Raw genomic sequence first — 19,683 nt, forward strand, 5'->3', positions numbered from 1 at the left:
CCATCCATCTCCAGAACTTTTCCACCGTCCCAAACTGAAACTCTGTACCCAATAAACAGTAACTCTCCACTTCCCCCTCCCACCAGCACATGGCACCTACCATTCTGCTTCCTATCTCTATGAATCTGACTACTCTAGTTACCTCGTATAAGTAGAATAATAAGTGACTCGCTTATTTCACTTAGCATAATGTCCTCAAGGTTCATCTGTGTTGTAGGGTCATCCATGTTGTAGCATGTGTCAGAATTTCTTTCCTTTTTAAGCCTGAATAATATTCATGATATTCTTTGTACATACCACGTACTGTTTATCCATTCATGTTTCAATGGATACCTGGGTGCTGTTGTGAATAATGCTGCTATAAACATGGAGTTACAAATATCTGAGTCTCTGCTTTCAGTTCTTTTGGGTATATATCCAAAAGTGGGATTAGTGGATTAAATGGTAATTCTCTGTTTAATTTTTTGAGGAATGCCATACCATTTTCCACAGTGGCTGCATCATTTTATATTCCCACCCGCAGTGCACAAGTTTCCAGTTTTTCTACATCCTTGCCAACACTTGTCATTTTCTGCCTTTGGTATATCCCTAATGGATGTGACATGGTATCTCGTTAATGTGGTTTTGATTTGCATTTCCAGATTAGTGATGTTGAGCATGTTTTCATGTGCCTGTTGGCCATCTGTCTGTCTTTGGAGAAATGTCTACTCAAGTCCTTGGCCTTGTTGTATTTGTCTTTAACCTTTCAGGATGTAATTTCAAACTTAGAAAACTTTGCTTCAAAGTTTAAAAACTTCTGTTCTGAGAAAGACTGTCAAGACGGCAAAAAAAAAATTCTTGCATAAATTGTCCCAAAACACCCTTTACTCAGATTCACCTGTTACTTACTGTATTAGTTTCCACAGGGCTGCCATAGCAAAAGTACCTCAAACGAGATGGCTTAAAACAATTGGAATTTATTTTCTCACAGTTCTAGGAGCTGGAATTCCAAAATCAGGGTGTTGGGAAGGTTGTTTCCTTTCTAATCTAGGGAAGGATTCTTCCTTGCCTCTTCCTTGTTTCTGGTGGTTTCTGGCAATCCTTGGCTTTCCTTGACTTGTGGCAGCGTAACTCCAATCTCTGCCTCCATCTTCATATGGCTTTCTCCCATGTGCGTGTGTGTGCGCGCATGTGTCCAGATTTCCATCTCTTTTATTTTTTTTTCATTTCTCAGTGTTATTAGGTAGAATTGTTACAATTTGACTGCACATATACAATATATTACATGTAAATACATATACACAATATACTGCACATATTTTTAAAAATTTACATATATGCACTGTTCATTGTTTCTAAGGCAAATCATGTCTTCTTAATCTCCTTTAATCTGGCACAGCCCCTTCTCCATTTGTCTGTCATTGTATTGACTTCTTTAAAGAAAACTCCAGGTCTGTGTTTATAGAATGCCCCACAATTTGGATTTGTCTGATTGTTTTCTCATGATTAGATTCAGGTTAAACATTTTTGGTGGGATTGCCATGTATGTTGCAGGTCGACAAACCACGACCTGTGGGTGTCCAACCTGCCACCTGCTTTTATAAACAAGGTTCACTGAAACACGGCCACACCCGTTTGTTTTCATAGATAGGCACTGCTTTTGTGTTTCGGTGGCAGTCACATGGCTGTGGCAGAGACTGTATGGCTCACAAAAAACTGAAATATTTATTACTGGCCTTCACAGAAATAGTTTGCTGTTCCCTGAGGTTGGTGATCCCTTCGTGTTGCATCACAGCAGGAAGCACTTGGTGTCACATTGTCCCATTATTCAAATTTCCATTTCTTATAATGACACCCAAATCCATTATAACCTCATCTTAACTTGGTCACATCTGGAAGGAACCTATATCCAAACACATTAACATTCACAGGTTCCGAGTGGACATGAATTTTTGGAGGCAACCTATTGCTTTATCATTTTTGGTTTCCCTCTTTATGTATCTATATAAAATTTTTCACCTGAATAATTTAAGACTAAGTTATGTACATCACGATTCTTTATGTCTAAATATTTTCATGTTTATTTCTTAAGAATAAGGAGATTCTTTTGTGGTACTTCATTAAATCGTCAACTTCCAGAAATTTGTTGATAGACTATTTTAATCTAATTAATTGGCCTTTTTCTAGTTTTGCCATTTATTCCAATAGGTTTCTTTATATTATTTTTTCTTCCAGTATAGTATCCAGTCTAGAATCACCTCTTGCATGTAGTTAAGATACTTCTTTAGGTTTTTTTAATCTGGATTTGTTCTTCAGCCTTTATCTTTTATGACACTGACATTTAGAATAACACAGTGCCCCCTGTCCTTTGTTAAAAACACTTTTGTTTTTAATTAATAGATTTTTATTTTTAGAGCAATTTTAGATTTACAGAAAAATTGAGTACAAAGTACAGAGAGTGCTCATATGCCCCTCCCTTCTTAAATTACCCCTAATATTATCATCTTTCATTAGTGTGGTACATTTGTTACAAATGATGAATGAATACTGATATATTATTAACCTAAGTACATAGTTTGCATTAGAGTCTACTCTTTGCATGGTACGATTGTATGTACTTTGACAAATGTGTAATGTCATGTGTCCACCATTATATCATACAGAATAGTTTCACTGCTCTAAAAATCCCCTGTGCCCCATCTATTCATCCCTTTCTCCTTCCCTCTCACAAACTACTGATCTTTTACTCTCTCTGTAGTATTACCAGTTGCAGACTGTCATACAGTTGGAATAGTAAATATGCACTTAAGTTTCTTCCATAACTTTTTGTGGCTTGATCCTTTTATTTCCTTTTCTTGTGCTAGTTGCTCTGGGTAGAGGCTCCAGTACAGTGTTAAATAGCAGTAGTGAAAGTATGCACGCTTATCTCGTTCCTGATCTTGGGAGGAAAGCTTTTAGTCTTTTACCATTGAGTATTATGTTAGTTGTGTGATTTTTTTTTTAATGCCATGTATCCAATGAAAAATGGGCAGAAGACCTAATAGACAATTCTCCAAAAGAAGACATACAGATGACCAATGGGCACATGGAAAAATGCTCATCATCACTAATTATTAGAGGAATGCAAATCAAAACTACAATGAGATACCACCTCACACCAGTCAGAATGGCTTTCATCAAAAAGTCTACAAACAATAAATTCTGGAAAGGGTGTGGAGAATAAGGAACCCTCCTACACCATTGGTAGTAATGTAAATTGGTGCAACCACTACAGAAAACAGTATGGAGATTCCTTAAAACACTAAAAATAGGGCTACCATATGATGTAGCAACCCTACTCTGGCATACATCCAGAAAAGACAGAAAATCTAATTTGAAAAGATACATGCACCTCAGTGTTCCTGGCAACACTATTTACAATAGCTAAGACATAGAAGTAACCTAAATGTCCATCAACAGATGAATGGATAAAGAAGATATGATGTATAGGTACAATGGAATATTACCCAGCCATAAAAAAGAACGAAATATTGCCATTTGCAGCAACATGGATGGACCTAGAGATTATCATATTAAGTGAAGTAAGTCAGGCAGAGAAAGACAAATATTATGATATCACTTATATGTGGAATCTAAAAATAATACAAATGAATCTATATACAAAACAGAAATAGACTCACAGACATAGAAACAAACTTATGTTTAAAGGGGAAAGGGAGTGAAGGTAGGGGAAAATAGTACTCACTTCAGCAGCACATATACTATATATAAAATATATAACAAGGATTTGCTGTATAACACAGGGAACAATGTTCAGTATTAAAAAAGAAAAAATGCCATTTATCATGTTGATAAAGGACTCTTATTTAGATTAATTTGGGGGCATGTCTAGTTGTTCTGGTACCATTTTAGAAAGGACTATCCTGTCTGCCTTGCTGTCTTGTCAAAGAGCAGTTGAGTATATTTGTTTGGATCTATTTATGGGCTGTCTGTTCTGCCCCATATACCTATATAACTGCTCTTTCACTAATTCCATACTGTTATGATTGTTGTAGCCTTATAGTAAGTCTTTAAGTGGAGGTAGTGCCTACTCAGGAGCTCCCCAGGTGTCTGCGTACAAGACTGCAGCCTCTCTGGAGCTGCAGTAAATTGTGATACTGGCGCTCTTACTTAGTGTGTGTCTGTGGTAAGGCAGACCCTAGTGCATGGTTTATCATCTTTGTTCTTAGAGATCCTCAACCTGGCACTGCGTTCTTGTCAGTACTTGGATTCATCAAGACAGAAACTGTTCCCTTGGGCAGCCCCTCTACAATTCTGCCATTGGATGTACATTCTACACTTTTCCCTTCCCGGGTAGAAAACAGGGGTTGGGGGTTTCCTCCCGGGGAGAGGGGTTCTGGTGCAAGAGAGTTTTCTTATTGGGCTTTGATGCTGTTGGCTTCATCCTTGCCTAGGGTGCAGGAACCTTTTAACTGTTTTTTGGATTTCTCACAGAGGCATTTGATCTGTTTGTTAATGTCAAGTCTCCATTGTGGCAGGCAGATCAAGGGCAGGCTTCTTGTTCTGCCGTCTTGTTGACATCAGTCCTCTCCTTCACTTTTGAAGAATTCTAGGTTGGTGGATTTTTTTCCCCTCAATGCTTTAAATATTTTACTCCATTCTCTTCTTGCTTGCCTGGTTTCTGAGGAGGGTCAGGTATAATTCTTATCTTTGTTTCTGTATAGGTAAAGGTATTTTTTTCCTCTGGCTTCCTTCAAGATCTTTTTTTTTTTAAATCTTTGGTCTTCTAAGTTTGAACATGACATGCTTAGGTTTCATGTTTTTTGGCATTTTCCTGCTTGGTGTTCTCTAATCTTCCTGGATTTGTGGTTTGTTGTCTTTCATTAACATGGGGGAATTCTTAATCATTACTCTTTTCTCTTTTTCTTCTCACTCTTCACATATGCTACACCTTTCTTAGTTGTTCTGCAGTTCTTGGGTATTCTAATTTTTTTTTTTTTTGAGTCTTTTGCTTTTCAATTTTGGAGGTTTCTATTGGCATATCCTCAAGCATAGAGATTCTTTCCTCAGCTGTGTCCAGTCTGCTAATGAGCCCATCAAAGGCATCTTTCATTTCTGTTCATATTTTTATCTTTAGCATTTCTTTTTAATTCTTTCTTAGAATTTCCATCTCTCTGCTTATTACATTGTTCTTGCATATTGTCTACTTTATTCATTAGAGCCCTTAGCATATTTATCACAGTTGTTTTAAGTTCATGATCTGGTAATTCCAACATCACTGCCATCTCTGAGTCTGGTTCTGATGTTTGCTCTTTCTTTTCAAACTGTGTTTTTTGCCTTTTAATATCCCTTGTAATTTTTTTGTTGAAAAATCTGGACATAATATTCTAGTGAAAGGAACTCCACTAAATAGGCCTTTAGTCCTGTGGAGGTAAGATTTAGGGGGATAGGAAGCATTCTGTAGCTCTTTGATTATGTCTCGGTCTTTTAGTGAGCCTGTGGCTTTGGGCTGTGAACTTCACAAGCGCCTCTTAGTTTTTTCTCAGCCATTAGTGGAAACTGATGGCTAGAGACATTGGAGTTGGGTATTTTCATTCCTCCATGTCAGTTAGATTCTGATAAAAACCCCAGTAGGTTATAATATGGTTAGATTGTTTATCCTTGAGGGCTTGGGAACAGAATGCTCTGGCATATTTTAAAGTGGCTACTTTTCCCCTCTCCTGCCAGAAGCCCAAGAGGATTTTTCTCCAGTATTCACTGTGAGAACCTGGTAGAGCTTCACAAGATAAAACTCACAATGTTCAGGCTCCTCTGGAGTTTTAAACTCTCAGACTTGTAACACACTGAGCAATTCATCAATTACAGTTGTTCAGTTTTCCTACCCTGGTACTGGTTCCTGTGGAAGTCTTTGCTCAGGGGGTTTCTGCTCTGATAAGCTGTGATTCTCTGTATGTATCTGTCTGAATATCCAATTTTAGGGGCAACAGTTCGCCCTGTGAGTTCATTTCTCTGTTGAAGAAGACTCATTGAATTTTGAGTTTGCTGAGCTTTTAACTTGTTGTTATGACAGAGAGGTGACTTCTAAGCTTCTTATATGCTGGACTAGAAAACCTCCCCTAGAGTTTTTAATTCTCAAACTGATCCACACTGAGCCTCCAGCAATTTATCAGGTACAGTTTATGATTCCCTACCCGGTGCTATTTCCCACAGAGTCTTTTGCTCCTGGGCTTCTGCTCCAGTAAGTTATGATTCTTTCTGTTTTCCAATCTGTCTGTTCAGTTTTGGGGCCAGCAGTTTTCTCTGTGACCTCAGTCCTTCAGTGGATCTAAAAAGAGTTGTTGATTTTCGTTTTGTTTAGTTTTTCCCTTGTTGTGGGCACAGGAGTGACAACTTCCAAGATCCTTGCATGCCAGATTGGAAACTAGAAGTCTATCCCCTGCACTTCAAGTCCTGCTCCTGCTTGGACTTCTGCTTCATGCCACCTTGCTTAGATGTGTTTCTCTAGGTCAATGATTTACCTAGGAGTGAAACTGCTAAGTCATAGAGTATGCATATCATCAAATTTACTGCATGGTGCCAAATTACTCTCCGAAGTGTTTATACCAGTTTACCCTCCTACAAGAGGTATATGAGAATTCCTGTTACTGTACACATTTCCCGGTCAGTCCAGTATTCTTAGAAAGTTTTAGTTCTCATCAAATTCACCTGTCTTAACATGAGGTCTTCATTTAGTATTTTAGTACCAATAAAATTATTTGTTAACATTACTGATTTATACAGACTGCTTTTAAAAATACTGACCTTAAGTAACTTACACATTAACTTAAATGGTAAATTCCAGATTTAAATATCTATTCATGCACTCAATAAATATATACTGGGCACTTGTTGTGTTCTAGACCCACTGTTCTATCTACACACTGGGGATGCTAGCTTGAGCATAAATCAAAACGGAATTGTCATTCCAAAATTTACCAAAAGATTTCATACTGGTTTAACTATTGGATTAATAGTTCAGAAAACATTTTGACTTAATGCATCTTTTTGTGAATTCCTAATATATAATTGAGATAGGCCTCACAGTTTAAAATTATTTATTAGTCTGTATCTTGAAGATATTTTTCTTTGCATGGGTTGTATTTTTTAATTCTAAGAAGCATTCATACTTAGCATGACATTTACTTAGTAGGAACTCAAATATTTGCTAATTGTTCCAAGTTATAATTAAATCACAAACCATGTTAATTCAGTTATCCTGGTTCTAAAAATACTAAAATAAACAGCAGCTGTCAGAGTTCCAAATCTTTGCTAACATGCCCGCCAATGTATCGATTGACAGTAGTTTTTAATCTGCACAAAAGGCTGACAGTGTAAAGCTGTTCTCAGTGAACCTGATCATTCCATTGTAAGCCGAATTATGAGAAATTTAGAACGAATCACTGGATGAATTTTTTTTTAAATGGCAAACTAAACACCTTCTGATAGTTGTTATTTTCTGTGAAAAAGTCAAACCTTTTTGTCATAATTATGAAAAGGATAAATTCAAAATGGTTCCACATGAACATAAAATTGGAGACCATTTTTTTAAATTAAAGAAGTTATTCTTTTGCCAAAAGCTTTAATCTTGATTTTTTTTTTTGTTAGTCCAGATACTTGAGGCTACACAGTTTGAGAGTGTGAAAAGCCTGTCAGGTTCACCACTGTCATAGGATAATGATAGTGTTGAAAATTGGTGTTCTCTGTGTCTTTCAAGTTTAAGGACTGAAGTAGTCACTTTATCCAAAAGAAATCCCATCTGCTTTTTCTTACCTGAGGGAAGTTATCTCACCAAGAACTCTGACCAGGCTGCAACATACGATCATGCAGGTTGAATGTTGTACAGCTCAGAGGTTTTCATTCATTCTTCATTATCAGAGATTTTTATATTTGTGATAACAGTTATTTGAAGGGCAAAGAGCACCTTGAGGAAGTGTTGCTTTTCTTCTAGTTTGCTTAAGGGTGCCACTGAGCCAGTAGAATGTTTGTCCTGGACCGTGAATGATTAATGTAGTGCTGTAGCCTGCATAAAAACAGTCAGCTGTGCGATCACTCAGCTCCGAATGCAGACAAAGTTTACAGGACAGATACTCCCATTTCTTTAACGAATAAGGTGTAGAAAGAGGGCAGATCTCTTTTAGATTAAAAATCATCAGCCAGACGTAATATTTAGACCTTGCTTGGATCCTAGTTTGAATAAATCATCTGTGAACGGAAAGTTCTGAGACAATTGAGGATATTTGAATACACCTAGGGTATTGGATGCTATTAAGAAATCACTGTTCATTTTGTTAGGTGTGATAATAGTACTGTGATTACATCTTTTAGAAGTCCTTATCTTTTAGAAATACTAAATATGTGTTGATAAAATATGTCTCAGAATTTGCTATAAATACTTCATGAAAAAAAGTAAAGGAGGGTAAATCTAACAAGAGTAGCAGAATATTGAAAATTGTTGAAACCGAGTGATAGTACAAGGTGGTATAATGGTATAGCATTATACTTTTATGTTTGGGTTTTTTTTTCTAATTTAAAAAATAAAAGGAGCAAAGAAAGAAATTACCTACTCTCACTGGATCTTATGTCCAAAGGGAAATCCAGTAGAAGTCAGTGAGGAATGTTAATTATTTTACCTCTCCTCCCTGCAGGAATCATTCCATTTTAGGAATTACAGAGAGCTCTAAAACTCCACGGGAACCACAAATCATTTCCTTTCCTATAGCTGGTTCCTAAGCTCCCTTCTACCACAGATAAACTTTAGTAATTGGTATCAAAGCTGCATTAGTTGGAGGGGTGGAGGTATGTAAGGAATGTAAGTAGTTCTAATGAACCCCATAGCAATGAGGACGTTAGCAGTTAATTTTTAGAAGATCAGCAGAATGATACAGTGGAAAGAACACAGGATATGGAACCAAAAGACCTGGTGCTAGTAATGATTAGATGTGTGACCTTGAGCAAACCCTTAACCTACCTTTCTGATAATACCTGCCATAAGTACCTCACTAAGACATGAGAAGAAAATAATGCAAAACCGTGTCTCTTCAAGTACAAATTATTATAGACCCAAACTAAGCAAGTTTAGTATCATGCTAGCCTTGAATCTATGCAGTCTTGCAGGCCAGCTTAGATACTGAAGTCTCAGTTCTTCCATTAAGCTCTGCTTTAGTACAGTTCGTGGTACCTAGCAGGCACTTCGTCTGTATTTGCCAAATAAATGTCAATGTATGTCTATTATTATAATGGAAATTTTAGAAAACTTATAAAGAGACGTGACTCATTCACAAGGAATTTCCAATCCAGTGGAGATAGGGCAAATGTAATTTATGTATGTTTCCACGGAAAAATAAGACTTTCCATCACAATACAGGTATCCCCCACTTTCTGAAAGTTCGCTTTACGCCCACTTCACTTTTATGAAAGACCTACATTAGTACCTGTTTTTGCTAACTGAAAGAAATCTGAAGAGGATTTTTGTTTCTACAAAAAAAGGGCGAAAAGCAAATAGTGTTCAGCATTTGTTTTGCAGCAAGTCGTCATAGAAGGCAGGACATGCCACAGGCAGTGAGAGTGGCACCCCAGCTCCTTCCCTGGGAACTACACTCGGCACCTCAGCATCAAGCCGCCGTGGCTTCGAACTGTGTCTGTGAGCATCTGTGCTTTAATCTCAATTTATGTGCATCCGTTAGCAAGATGTGTCCTAAGGTAACTGCTTGTCCACTTTACGCCATTTTGGCTTATTAAAGGTTTCAAAATACTCTACTTTCAGGTAGCTGGGGAAACCTGTACTGTAGTTCTTATATTACAGTAAAGCATGTGGTCCAGTGAGGAAAAGTAGATACTCCATCTCTGCAGAGATACTACATCCTGTAGTCTGAACAAGCTGCACATACTGTTCAGGATATAATTAATGTTTAATAGTAGTTACATTATTTCAGGATAAAACATACTCAAAACACTAACCATCTCTTCAACATTCAGAATTAACTTACCGATTTTTAGTTTAAAAAATATTACCAGTTTGTATATAGTTAATTTGCTCCCATTCCCTCTCCTGCTCCTTTTACATGTTAATAAAAGTCAAATAAAACACTTAAAAGTTTTTAAACTTTTGTTAAATGAAAATAGCCATCACTTAAGATTACCTGCATTATCTCTGATTCACCCCTTCTCTTTTATTGCCTCTGTCTAGTCTCCAAATGTAGTCAGTTCTTTCAAAATGATGATTGGATCTGATCATTTCTTTCCATTCTTGTGGTCACTTTATCATGTGAGCCCACATCAGTTTATTACTTGAATCTTGGGAGTACCAAACATTAGGTCAGTTTTACTGTCTCTAGGCTCATCTCTACATCCCAGGCCCAGGTCCCTTCAACACCCTGAGTTGATGAAAAAATTTTAAGATGTTATTTTCATATATCAATCATTCCTCTGCCTGAAAGCTTTCAGTTGGCCTCTACTTCTTAAGAGATGCCAAGATCAGAGTCTTCATCTTGGTATGCAAAGCTTTTCATAATTTGGCTCCACAAACTCATCCAGCCTTACTTTCCACTGCTCTTTATTTTCTAATTTTGCATAAATTACATTTTTTAGACTAATTTGACTTTGATTAAATTAGACCTTGATTTTGCTATGTTTCTTTCTTTTCTGCAAAAGTTTTTCAACTGTTTACTCTCCCAGTAGTGTTGCAATTTTTTCACAGTTGTGCATGCAACTATTAAATGATTGAAAACGTGAAGGGAAGTATAGAACACCTCTGTGAGTGCTCATCACTCCAGTGAGTCAGCACCAAACTAAGGAGGTCGTAAAAGAACTCTTGTAGGTTTAGAATATAGTGGAAATGTTAATATTTATGTTAGGGGAATCGGTAACATTTTGGAAATATTTGCCAACAAACGAAAAAGATTTTGGCATTTGGAAATCTTCCATAGCATAGCCTGTAATCAAACCCACAAAAACCAGCAACTTGAGGCCCTGGCCCAAGAAGAGTATCTGTGAAGGCTAGTCAGCCCTCTCTTTTGCTTACCATACTTGGGGACGTGATCATTTTAAATCTTCCTGTTTGTTGATCTTTACCTTTGCAACTACTTCAGAAATGTTTCTGCTGATTAATACTTAAGTGTTTTAAACATTGATTTAGCCATTTCTAGCACATATAAAATAGTAATAGCCTTTTAGTTATTTCCTTGCTTCTGAAGCAGCCAGCTTCCTTAAAATTTCTTCATTACTCGTATTATCCTCAGAAATAGCTTTTCAATTGAAATTGTGGTTTCCTGAGTTTCCCGCATCATTCAACTAATGCGTTTCTCCAGGCTTGTAACCCAAGACTAGTTACCACATACCATGTTTCACAGCAAATGAAAAACCCTTGTGTTTTCACTAAGTAGTCCCTCTACTGAGCATTTACGGCAGTCTCAGTGGGAGTGGTCTCTCCCGCTTTGTCAGTGTGTGAGGGAGCCAGATCCTTGAGATGTAAATAATTTTTTTAAAATGGGTTTTATATTTTAAAGTTTAAGTTACCAGGCATTTTTCTTTTATAGCTTAATCATTGAGATTTTCCAAGATAATATATGTAGAAGGAGATTTTATTTCAGAGACTGGAAAAAAGCAACATAGCATTTTATAGCAGAGTACATAACATGGGGTGATACTTAATTCTTATCATTTTTATTTCTTTATTTATTAAGACATGCTTAATTTTTATAACTTCTTTTAACTGCCTTTCATCTAACCTTAAAAGTAAATGTTCCTTTGCTCAGGGCTTAAAAATAATCAGGAAGAATTCTCAAGCAAATCTGGCTTATAAAATATTTTATCCTGTTGTCTCTTGTTCTGATTTCTTGGGGGCTGGTATGAAGGAGGGCAGAACAAAAGATAAGATTCATTTATCTTTATTTGCTAAAAAGAGCTGCCATTGTTTTCTTTACTGGCAGAGCAGGGAGTAAGTGCAAGGCACTGTCTCTACAAGAAGAGTCATTTTTGCTTTGAAGCTCCTGAATCCAATGCTCTATCTTCCCTGGGCAGATTATTTTAAATGTATATTAAGTCATTTTCTCTCATGAAAATAGTATGCGTTTAGCCCTGAATGTTCACTCTCTTTATCTTTTACTTTGAGGAAGCCCATTCTGGTTGATGTAAGGCCTGGACTAGTCTGTTATAAAACTGAACAGTTAAGTTAAGCTCTGCATCAATTTGTATACACTATGACTAGGTTATTTTAAACTAGCTCATTTTTTTTTAAATTGAGGTATAGTTGATTTATAATATTATGTAAGTTTCAGGTGTACAATATAGTGATTCACAATTTTTAAAGGTTATACTCCATTTAGTTATTATAAAATATTGGTTATATTCCCCTTGTTGTACAACATATCCTTGTAGCTTATTTATTTTATAACTAATAGTTTGTACCCCCACCCATATCTTGGCCCTCCCTTCTTCCCTCTCGCCACTGGTAAACCACTAGTTTGTTCTCTATATCCATCAGTCTGTTTCTTTTTTAATTATATTCATAGTTTGTTTTGTTTCTTAGATTCCACATAAGTGATACCATACAATATTTGTCTTTCTCTGTTGGACTTACTTCCGTAAGCGTAATATCCTCTACGTCCATCCATGTTATTGCAAATAGCAGAATTTCACTCAGTAGATGAGCAGTATTCCATTGTGTGTGTGTGTGTGTGTGTGTGTGTGTGTGTGTACACAACACGTCTTTATTCATCTGCTGAGGGACACTGAGGTTGCTTCCATATCTTAGCAGTTGTACATAATTCTGCTATGAACGTTGGGGTACATGAATCTTTTCAAATTAGTGTTTTTGCTTCCTTCAGTTATATACCCAGGAGTAGAACTGCTGGATTATATGGTAGATCTGTTTCTAGTTTTTTGAGGAACCTCCATACAGTTTTCCACAGTGGCTGCACCAATTTACATTCCCACCATGTACAAGAGTCCCCTTTTCTCCACATCCTTACCAACAGTGGTTATCTGTGGTCTTTTTGATGATGGCCGGGTGTAAAGTGGTACCGCGCTCTGGTTTGGCTTTGCATTTCTCTGATTAGTGATGTTGAGCATCTTTTCATGTGCCTATTGGCCGCCAGTATGTCTTTTTTGGGAAAACGTCTATTCAGGTCTTCTGCCCATTATTTAATTGTGTGTTGAGTTGTATGAGCTATTTATGTATTTTTGGGTATTGACCCCTATCGGTCATATCACTTGCAAATATTTTCTCCCATTCGGTAGGTTGTCTTTTCAATTTGCTGATGACTAACTCATTTTTGAGTCATCTTTAAAAACAGTGATTTCTCTTTCTATATTTAATTTTATGTCCAAGTGTTTTAGTTATAATGTGGCTAAATACAGGTCCCCACCTAACTTTTCATTTTATTTTGTTCAAGACTGAAAGAAGGCCAGTGTGACTAAAGCATGAGTGAAAGGGGCAGACTGGTAAGATGGGTGATCTGTGTATTGGATCCTTTTCAGCTCTATGAAGGCCATGACAAGGAGCTCAGATTTTATTCTGGGTGACGTGGGGAACCATTTAAATGGGACTGATGTGATGCGATTGATGTTTTTAAAAAATCACCCAGGCTGCTATGGAGAAAAACCACATGAGGCAGGAATAGAAGAGGCTTTTATAGTAATCCAGGCTATTGGACCATCATAAATTGAGGAAACAGAGAAGGGGACAGACTGAGGATATGTTTCACAGATAAAAGTTTACGGGACTTGGTGACACTGAATATAAGCTATAAGGGAAAGAAGCATCAAGGATGTGCCCATGCCTGATACTCAGTTTATGCACTGCAGTGGCTGCCTTAAGTCTTGTGTGATTTCTATTCTGATGGGTCAAGGCCTTGGCTGTACCTGATGACCCAAGGTTTGGGGAAAAAACTAGGGAGGAACAGGTTTAGAGGGGAAAAATCAAAGTTCTATCTACATACATATTATAACATTCCTAGATTGGTAAGACTTTAAAAGTGCCTTCATGAAAATTTTCTCAAACATTATTCAAATAACAATATGAATCACATTCCAGATAGAAGCATTCCAATATTGTTTTACAAAACAGACATGAATCTCACCCCTCCTGCAACTTTTAAATTAGCAAAGCCATTGTCTGATAAAGCCTGGAGGGGTTTTACGTCAGGGTCTTTCAACCTTGATGCACTACTGGCATTTTAGGTGGGAAAATTCTTTCTTTGAGGGGCTGTCTAGAGCATTGCAGGACATTCAGTAGTATCCCTGACCTACTAGATGCCAGCAGCACCTACTCCCAGCTGTGAAAACCAAAAATGTCTCCAGATACCATCAAATGTTCCTGGTGGGGGGGGAGGAATCATCCCCACGTGAGCGCCACTGGTTTATAATAAGCAACAAAACTTTCTAGCATGGTGCTGAAAACAACAAAACTAACATTTACTTGTTTGTCCAGTAGTTCTGGAAGTATAAGATAAAAGGGCACTTGCTACAGCACTTTTATCTTATGCTACCAGAACTATTGGACAAATTGGTTAATTAAAAAAAAAATCTGCTAAAGTTGTAGCTTATTTTAAAAATACATAAATGCCTGAAATTTAACTTAAATATAAAAACCACTCAACAGTTGTTTGATGTTGGACCGTTGTCTTGAGTATGAATCCGCTGACTGGATTTCCAAGTTGTCATGTTACGTGATGCATTTTCTGCCATGTATTTTTAAATGGGACAAAATTTGATTCATTCTTGCCTTTTAATTGATACATAAGTTTGTCCAGTCTTTTGGACTTATCACTCATTTAATCACATTTTGGCTGGAGAGGGGTTGGGGGCACAACTAGCTTAATTTATTAAGTGTCTGTCAACCTAGCTTTCAAATAAAATCAGTCTTTTACACTCACAGTTAAAGGGCTGCTAAATATTTAAATTATGTAATTACCCTAAGTACAACCAACAGGTTCACTGACCATTGCCACTAGATCTTCAGCGCTGACAGAAGCACGTGGGGTGTTGAGAGCAGCCTCCTAGCCACAGCCTCAAGTGTACTGTGTCATAAACCACGGTGCCTGTCAGGCCAGTTTTATCAGGCGGAGATTGGCTAAGAGGTACTGTATGTGCCAAACACCAGGGAAAGTACTCTACTTGCATTCTCTTTTAATCCACAACAATCCTAAAACATAGATATGTTACTTTTTGTTTTGCCTTCGAGAATACTGAAACATAAAGATGTGTCTTGCACAAGGTAACGTAGGTAATAAAATGATCAGGATGAGAATCCTAGGCATTCTAACATACGGTTTACCGTTTCATCACAAGTCCAAGGCCCCACAGAGCACTAGGCTCCAGTCATGATCACAAATTACACCTTTGAATCTTCATCTGTTATCTTCAAAGTAAGTACTGTGGCGAGAAAATATGAGAGATCAATATAAATTGACCACTTGGAACAGTTCAAAGGATTGATAGTAAAGCTCAGTGACTTAGGCATCAACTCCATACCTTTGGGCTAACCCAAATACTATGTTATTTATTTCCTATTGCTGTGGTGACAAGTTACCACAAATATAGTGGCTTAAAACAACACAAATTTATTATCTTACAGTTCTGTAAGTTAGAAGTCTGATGGGTCTCACTGAGCTAAAATTAAGATGTCAGCAGGGTTGCATTCTTTTCTGGAGGCTTTAGGGGGAAGAATCTGTCTTCCAGCTTCTGGAGGCCACCATATTCTCTGGCCTGTAACCCTCCTCCCTCTTAGTGTCAAAGCCAGTAGCACTGTATCTCCCTGACTATTCATTCACAGTCACATCTTCCTCTGACTCTGGACTTTTCTGCCTCTTTCTTACAATTTTAAGGGCCCTTGTGATGACACTGGACCCGCTTGGATAACACAGGATAACCTCCCCAACCTGAATAAAATGAGGCTTAGAGCTGTGGCACAGCTCCGGACGGGTTTTGTCCTGTTCAATTACATTAACTAAATGTTTTTTTAGTGGACATTTTCAGAAAGTCTTAAGACCAAGTTTGATTTGTATGAGAAAATCAGCATGACTGAATTGCTTGATATGTTGAACCTGTCCTCAGAGCCCAAGTAAATAAATGGATCAACTGTGTAATTACAGATAATTTAAGATACATTGGAGTCCTTTAGTATTTTAATAGTTTGAGATAAGTGTAATCAATCAGTCTCACCAAATTCCACACGGGAGTTTCTAACATAGAACCTTGTATTTGTTATAGAATATATTTGATAGGTGAAAGTATAGGAAACCAAATTCAAGATACTGAACAAAAATTACTAATTTTCATTAAAGCTTTCTATTTAGGACTCCTTCTGAATGTGCCATTCTAAATGTCCATGGGTTGTTAAAGGGATTGTTTTGATAGAACTATCACTGCCTTCTTTATGTGTTAGCTTATCCAGCCTATCTATCCAGACAGTGGCTTTATTTCTGACATGCCTCCTGAGGTGGTTGCCCTGGGTGTGGGACAGGTAATGAATTTACCAGTCTTCTGTTCCCTGGCATTCTGGTAAGTTTTTACCTAACATATACACGTAACGGAAAACACTGAATTTGAAGCGGCCACTATGGTTGCTACCACTACACAGAAAGTCACTACTGACCGAGTTTAAAAAGGTGCTGTGTGTAAGACTGCTAGTTCCTTTAAAAACTTCTAACTACATTTGAATTCCAGAAAGATCCATGAATTAATAAATTTATGATAATAAAGGTGGTAAGTTCAACAGTAAGTAAAGTGATATTAATAATAAACACCATTTAGTGAGTACCTGTGTGCTTGCCCCTTAATCTCATTTCATCCTTAGAACTCTGCAGAGTAGACTCATTCTACCAATAAAAGAACTGGATGTCAAAGGCTAAGTAACCTGCCAAGCATGATAGAACTAGTAAATGCTGGAAGAGATTTGAAGCTCAGTATGTCTCACTGCATATGTGTTATATAAAACACAATGGAATTTTGATTTTATAAAAATCTTTTGCAAAAGTAATCAAGGTAAACAAATTTGACACACATTTTTATTTTAGGTAAAAGGCTTATTATTTAAATTAAAACTTCAAGTTCCTGAACTTGAAGCAGCTCCCTGATCTGACAGAAAACAAAAGGTATCATTTAACCATAGATAGATCAGAAGGCATTTAAAAGAATCAACTGAGGAAGAACTTGAGAAGTTTGAGAAGTTAGGGATACTTTCTCTACACTTGTTAAAGAACATTTATTTTTATTTTTTGTAAAATTTATTTCTTTAGGGGAGGTAATTAGTTATTTGATTGTTTTAAATGGAGGTACTGGGATTGAACCCAGCACCTTGTGCATGCTAAGAATGTGCTCTACCAGTGAGCTTTACCCTACACCCCCATCTTTTGATTAATTTTATTCACTATTTTCTATCACAGGAGATGAGTATGACGTATGTGCCATTTGTTTGGATGAATATGAAGATGGAGACAAGCTCAGAATCCTTCCCTGTTCTCATGGTATGAGTAATAACACTGCTTTGAATTTACGTGTGTGATTTACACTTAGGTCAGTATTTGAGGGAGAGACAGAAAATAGTTACTATTAGCACACTGTAAGCCAGGCCTTGTACTGATTAGTGGTCTCATTAAAGGACAGAAATGTGTTTATAAAAATTTACAAATTTCTCTTCTGTTGTCCCTATTATGATACATATATATCAGAAGAACATGAACATGGCAAGAGATTAAAAATAATGTTCTTAACCGCAGTATACTACCTAAAAGATACATATTTTGCTTCAACAGCTTATCACTGCAAGTGTGTAGATCCTTGGCTAACTAAAACTAAAAAAACCTGTCCAGTCTGCAAGCAGAAAGTTGTTCCTTCTCAAGGTGATTCAGACTCTGACACAGACAGCAGTCAAGAAGAGAACGAAGTATCAGAACACACCCCTCTGCTCAGACCTTTGGCTTCTGTCAGCACCCAGTCATTTGGGGCTTTATCGGAATCCCGTTCACATCAGAACATGACAGAATCTTCAGACTATGAGGAAGATGACAATGAAGATACTGACAGTAGTGAGGTAGAAAACGAAATTAATGAACATAGTGTTGTGGTCCAACTGCAGCCGAATGGTGAACAGGATTACAACATAGCAAATACTGTTTGACCTTCAGAGGGTAATTGGGTTATTCCCTTTAAGATGTTTATTTAGGCACACAGTTTGATTTTTTTTTTTTTTTGCTCCCTTCAGAGATTTCTGTAGAAATAACTTATTTTTCAGTATTCTACAGTTTAATCAGATTACTGAAACAGGTTTTTTTGATCTGGCATTTATCTGTAGGAGTATACCTTCATTCACTAATAACTAATAGACTGGTGCTGTAACTCAAGCATCAAATCAGCTCTTCTTTTGGAATGAAATATAGCCAAAACATTAAAAAAAAATCCTCAGTATGGCTTGCAATTAAGACCTAGATCACATTATGCAAATGTTTAATTTTTTTTGTTACACACACATCAGTGCTGTGGCCACCTAGCATGAGCTAATAAGCCAGCTCCTATCTCCATAAAGTTACCTATAGTTGTTGAACTGGAATGTTTATTCTGGTATTTCCCCAAATTGCCATCATTAGTGAGAGGCAACAAGGTAATTTAGCATTTGTCCTCCTATCAGCACCACAAAGACACTCAAAGCTGTCTTTTTCCTTTCTATTCCCAAGTAGTCTTATCCCGGTAGGAACAGTCTATACTAGCGCAGATTTCGTTTTTTTGTTTTTTGGGTTTTTTTTTAACTTTTAATACTATAGTGTTATGTATGAATTTGATTCATCAGCTAAAAGTAATGTCTCTGGATTTTACTTGCTGAATTTCAGTATCCTTAAGGGTTTTGTGTTGTGATCAAAGCAAGAAAATGCTGTATAAAAGTACCAAACTTCAGCAACTGTTAATACTGAGATCATATACCTCTTAATAAAGAGCATCTTATGCTAATTAGCCCTGCTAAACTATGTACAGAGGAAATTGTTCAAGTATTGGATTTGAAAATATTGCTTATGTCTAACAGAACTAATGATGTATTTAAACAATGTATTATGAAATGGTAAATTATACATTATTGTAACTATGTAGAAAATAGATTTATGTATAATCAAAATGCTAAGAATTTTTATATGGCCTTGTATGAAGGGAGTTTGAATGTTAATAAACACGTTTTTTCACTTTAAAAACTGGCAAATATTTGTTCTACTGTAGTTATTACCCACATTAATCTTATTTATATGCACAATCATTTAGAGGGGTATAATGTTAATTTAGATCAGATAAACACACATCACCTTAGAATTTTATACAAAGTAACTGCTCACAATTAGGTAATCCCCCCAAAGTGAAAACTGCAGCCAAAATCATTCCAATAACAGTGTCCATTATGGTACCTTCTTGTAATTACGGCACATCCTTATAGCAGACTGCTGTATGGCCTCCAAAGGGTAACTAGCTAGGTGTTCCTGCAGTGACACGGGGGACGGTCAGCAAACAAAAGCAGAGCAGAGGACAGTAAGCACACTAGGTATACAACCCTTTTGTTGTAAAAAGAAAAATTTTAATACATTTTACAAGAAATACTAATACTATTTTAGGGGAAATTTCACTTTCTGAATTGCTTTTAAAAAATTCTTAACAAGCCACAAGAAAAAAAATTGGTAAAATTTCCAC

At 36.8% G+C, this 19,683-nt stretch overlaps 1 protein-coding gene across 3 annotated transcripts in view; it reads left to right on the top strand.

Annotated features, from left to right (window-relative positions):
• Nucleotides 1-19,196, top strand: part of RNF13 (ring finger protein 13) — a 115,861-nt gene extending 96,665 nt beyond the window's left edge. For all 3 annotated transcript variants that reach the window (XM_010980552.3, XM_031449177.2, XM_010980551.3), the window contains exons 9-10: nucleotides 17,403-17,483; nucleotides 17,772-19,196. In XM_010980552.3, the coding sequence (XP_010978854.1) occupies nucleotides 17,403-17,483; nucleotides 17,772-18,136 (446 nt within the window). In that variant the 3' untranslated portion in view covers nucleotides 18,137-19,196. The remainder of the gene's footprint in view (nucleotides 1-17,402; nucleotides 17,484-17,771) is intronic.
• The last annotated feature ends 487 nt before the right edge of the window (nucleotides 19,197-19,683 follow it).

This window comes from Camelus dromedarius, chromosome 2 (genome assembly GCF_036321535.1).
Source record: "Camelus dromedarius isolate mCamDro1 chromosome 2, mCamDro1.pat, whole genome shotgun sequence".
Taxonomy (NCBI): domain Eukaryota; kingdom Metazoa; phylum Chordata; class Mammalia; order Artiodactyla; family Camelidae; genus Camelus; species Camelus dromedarius.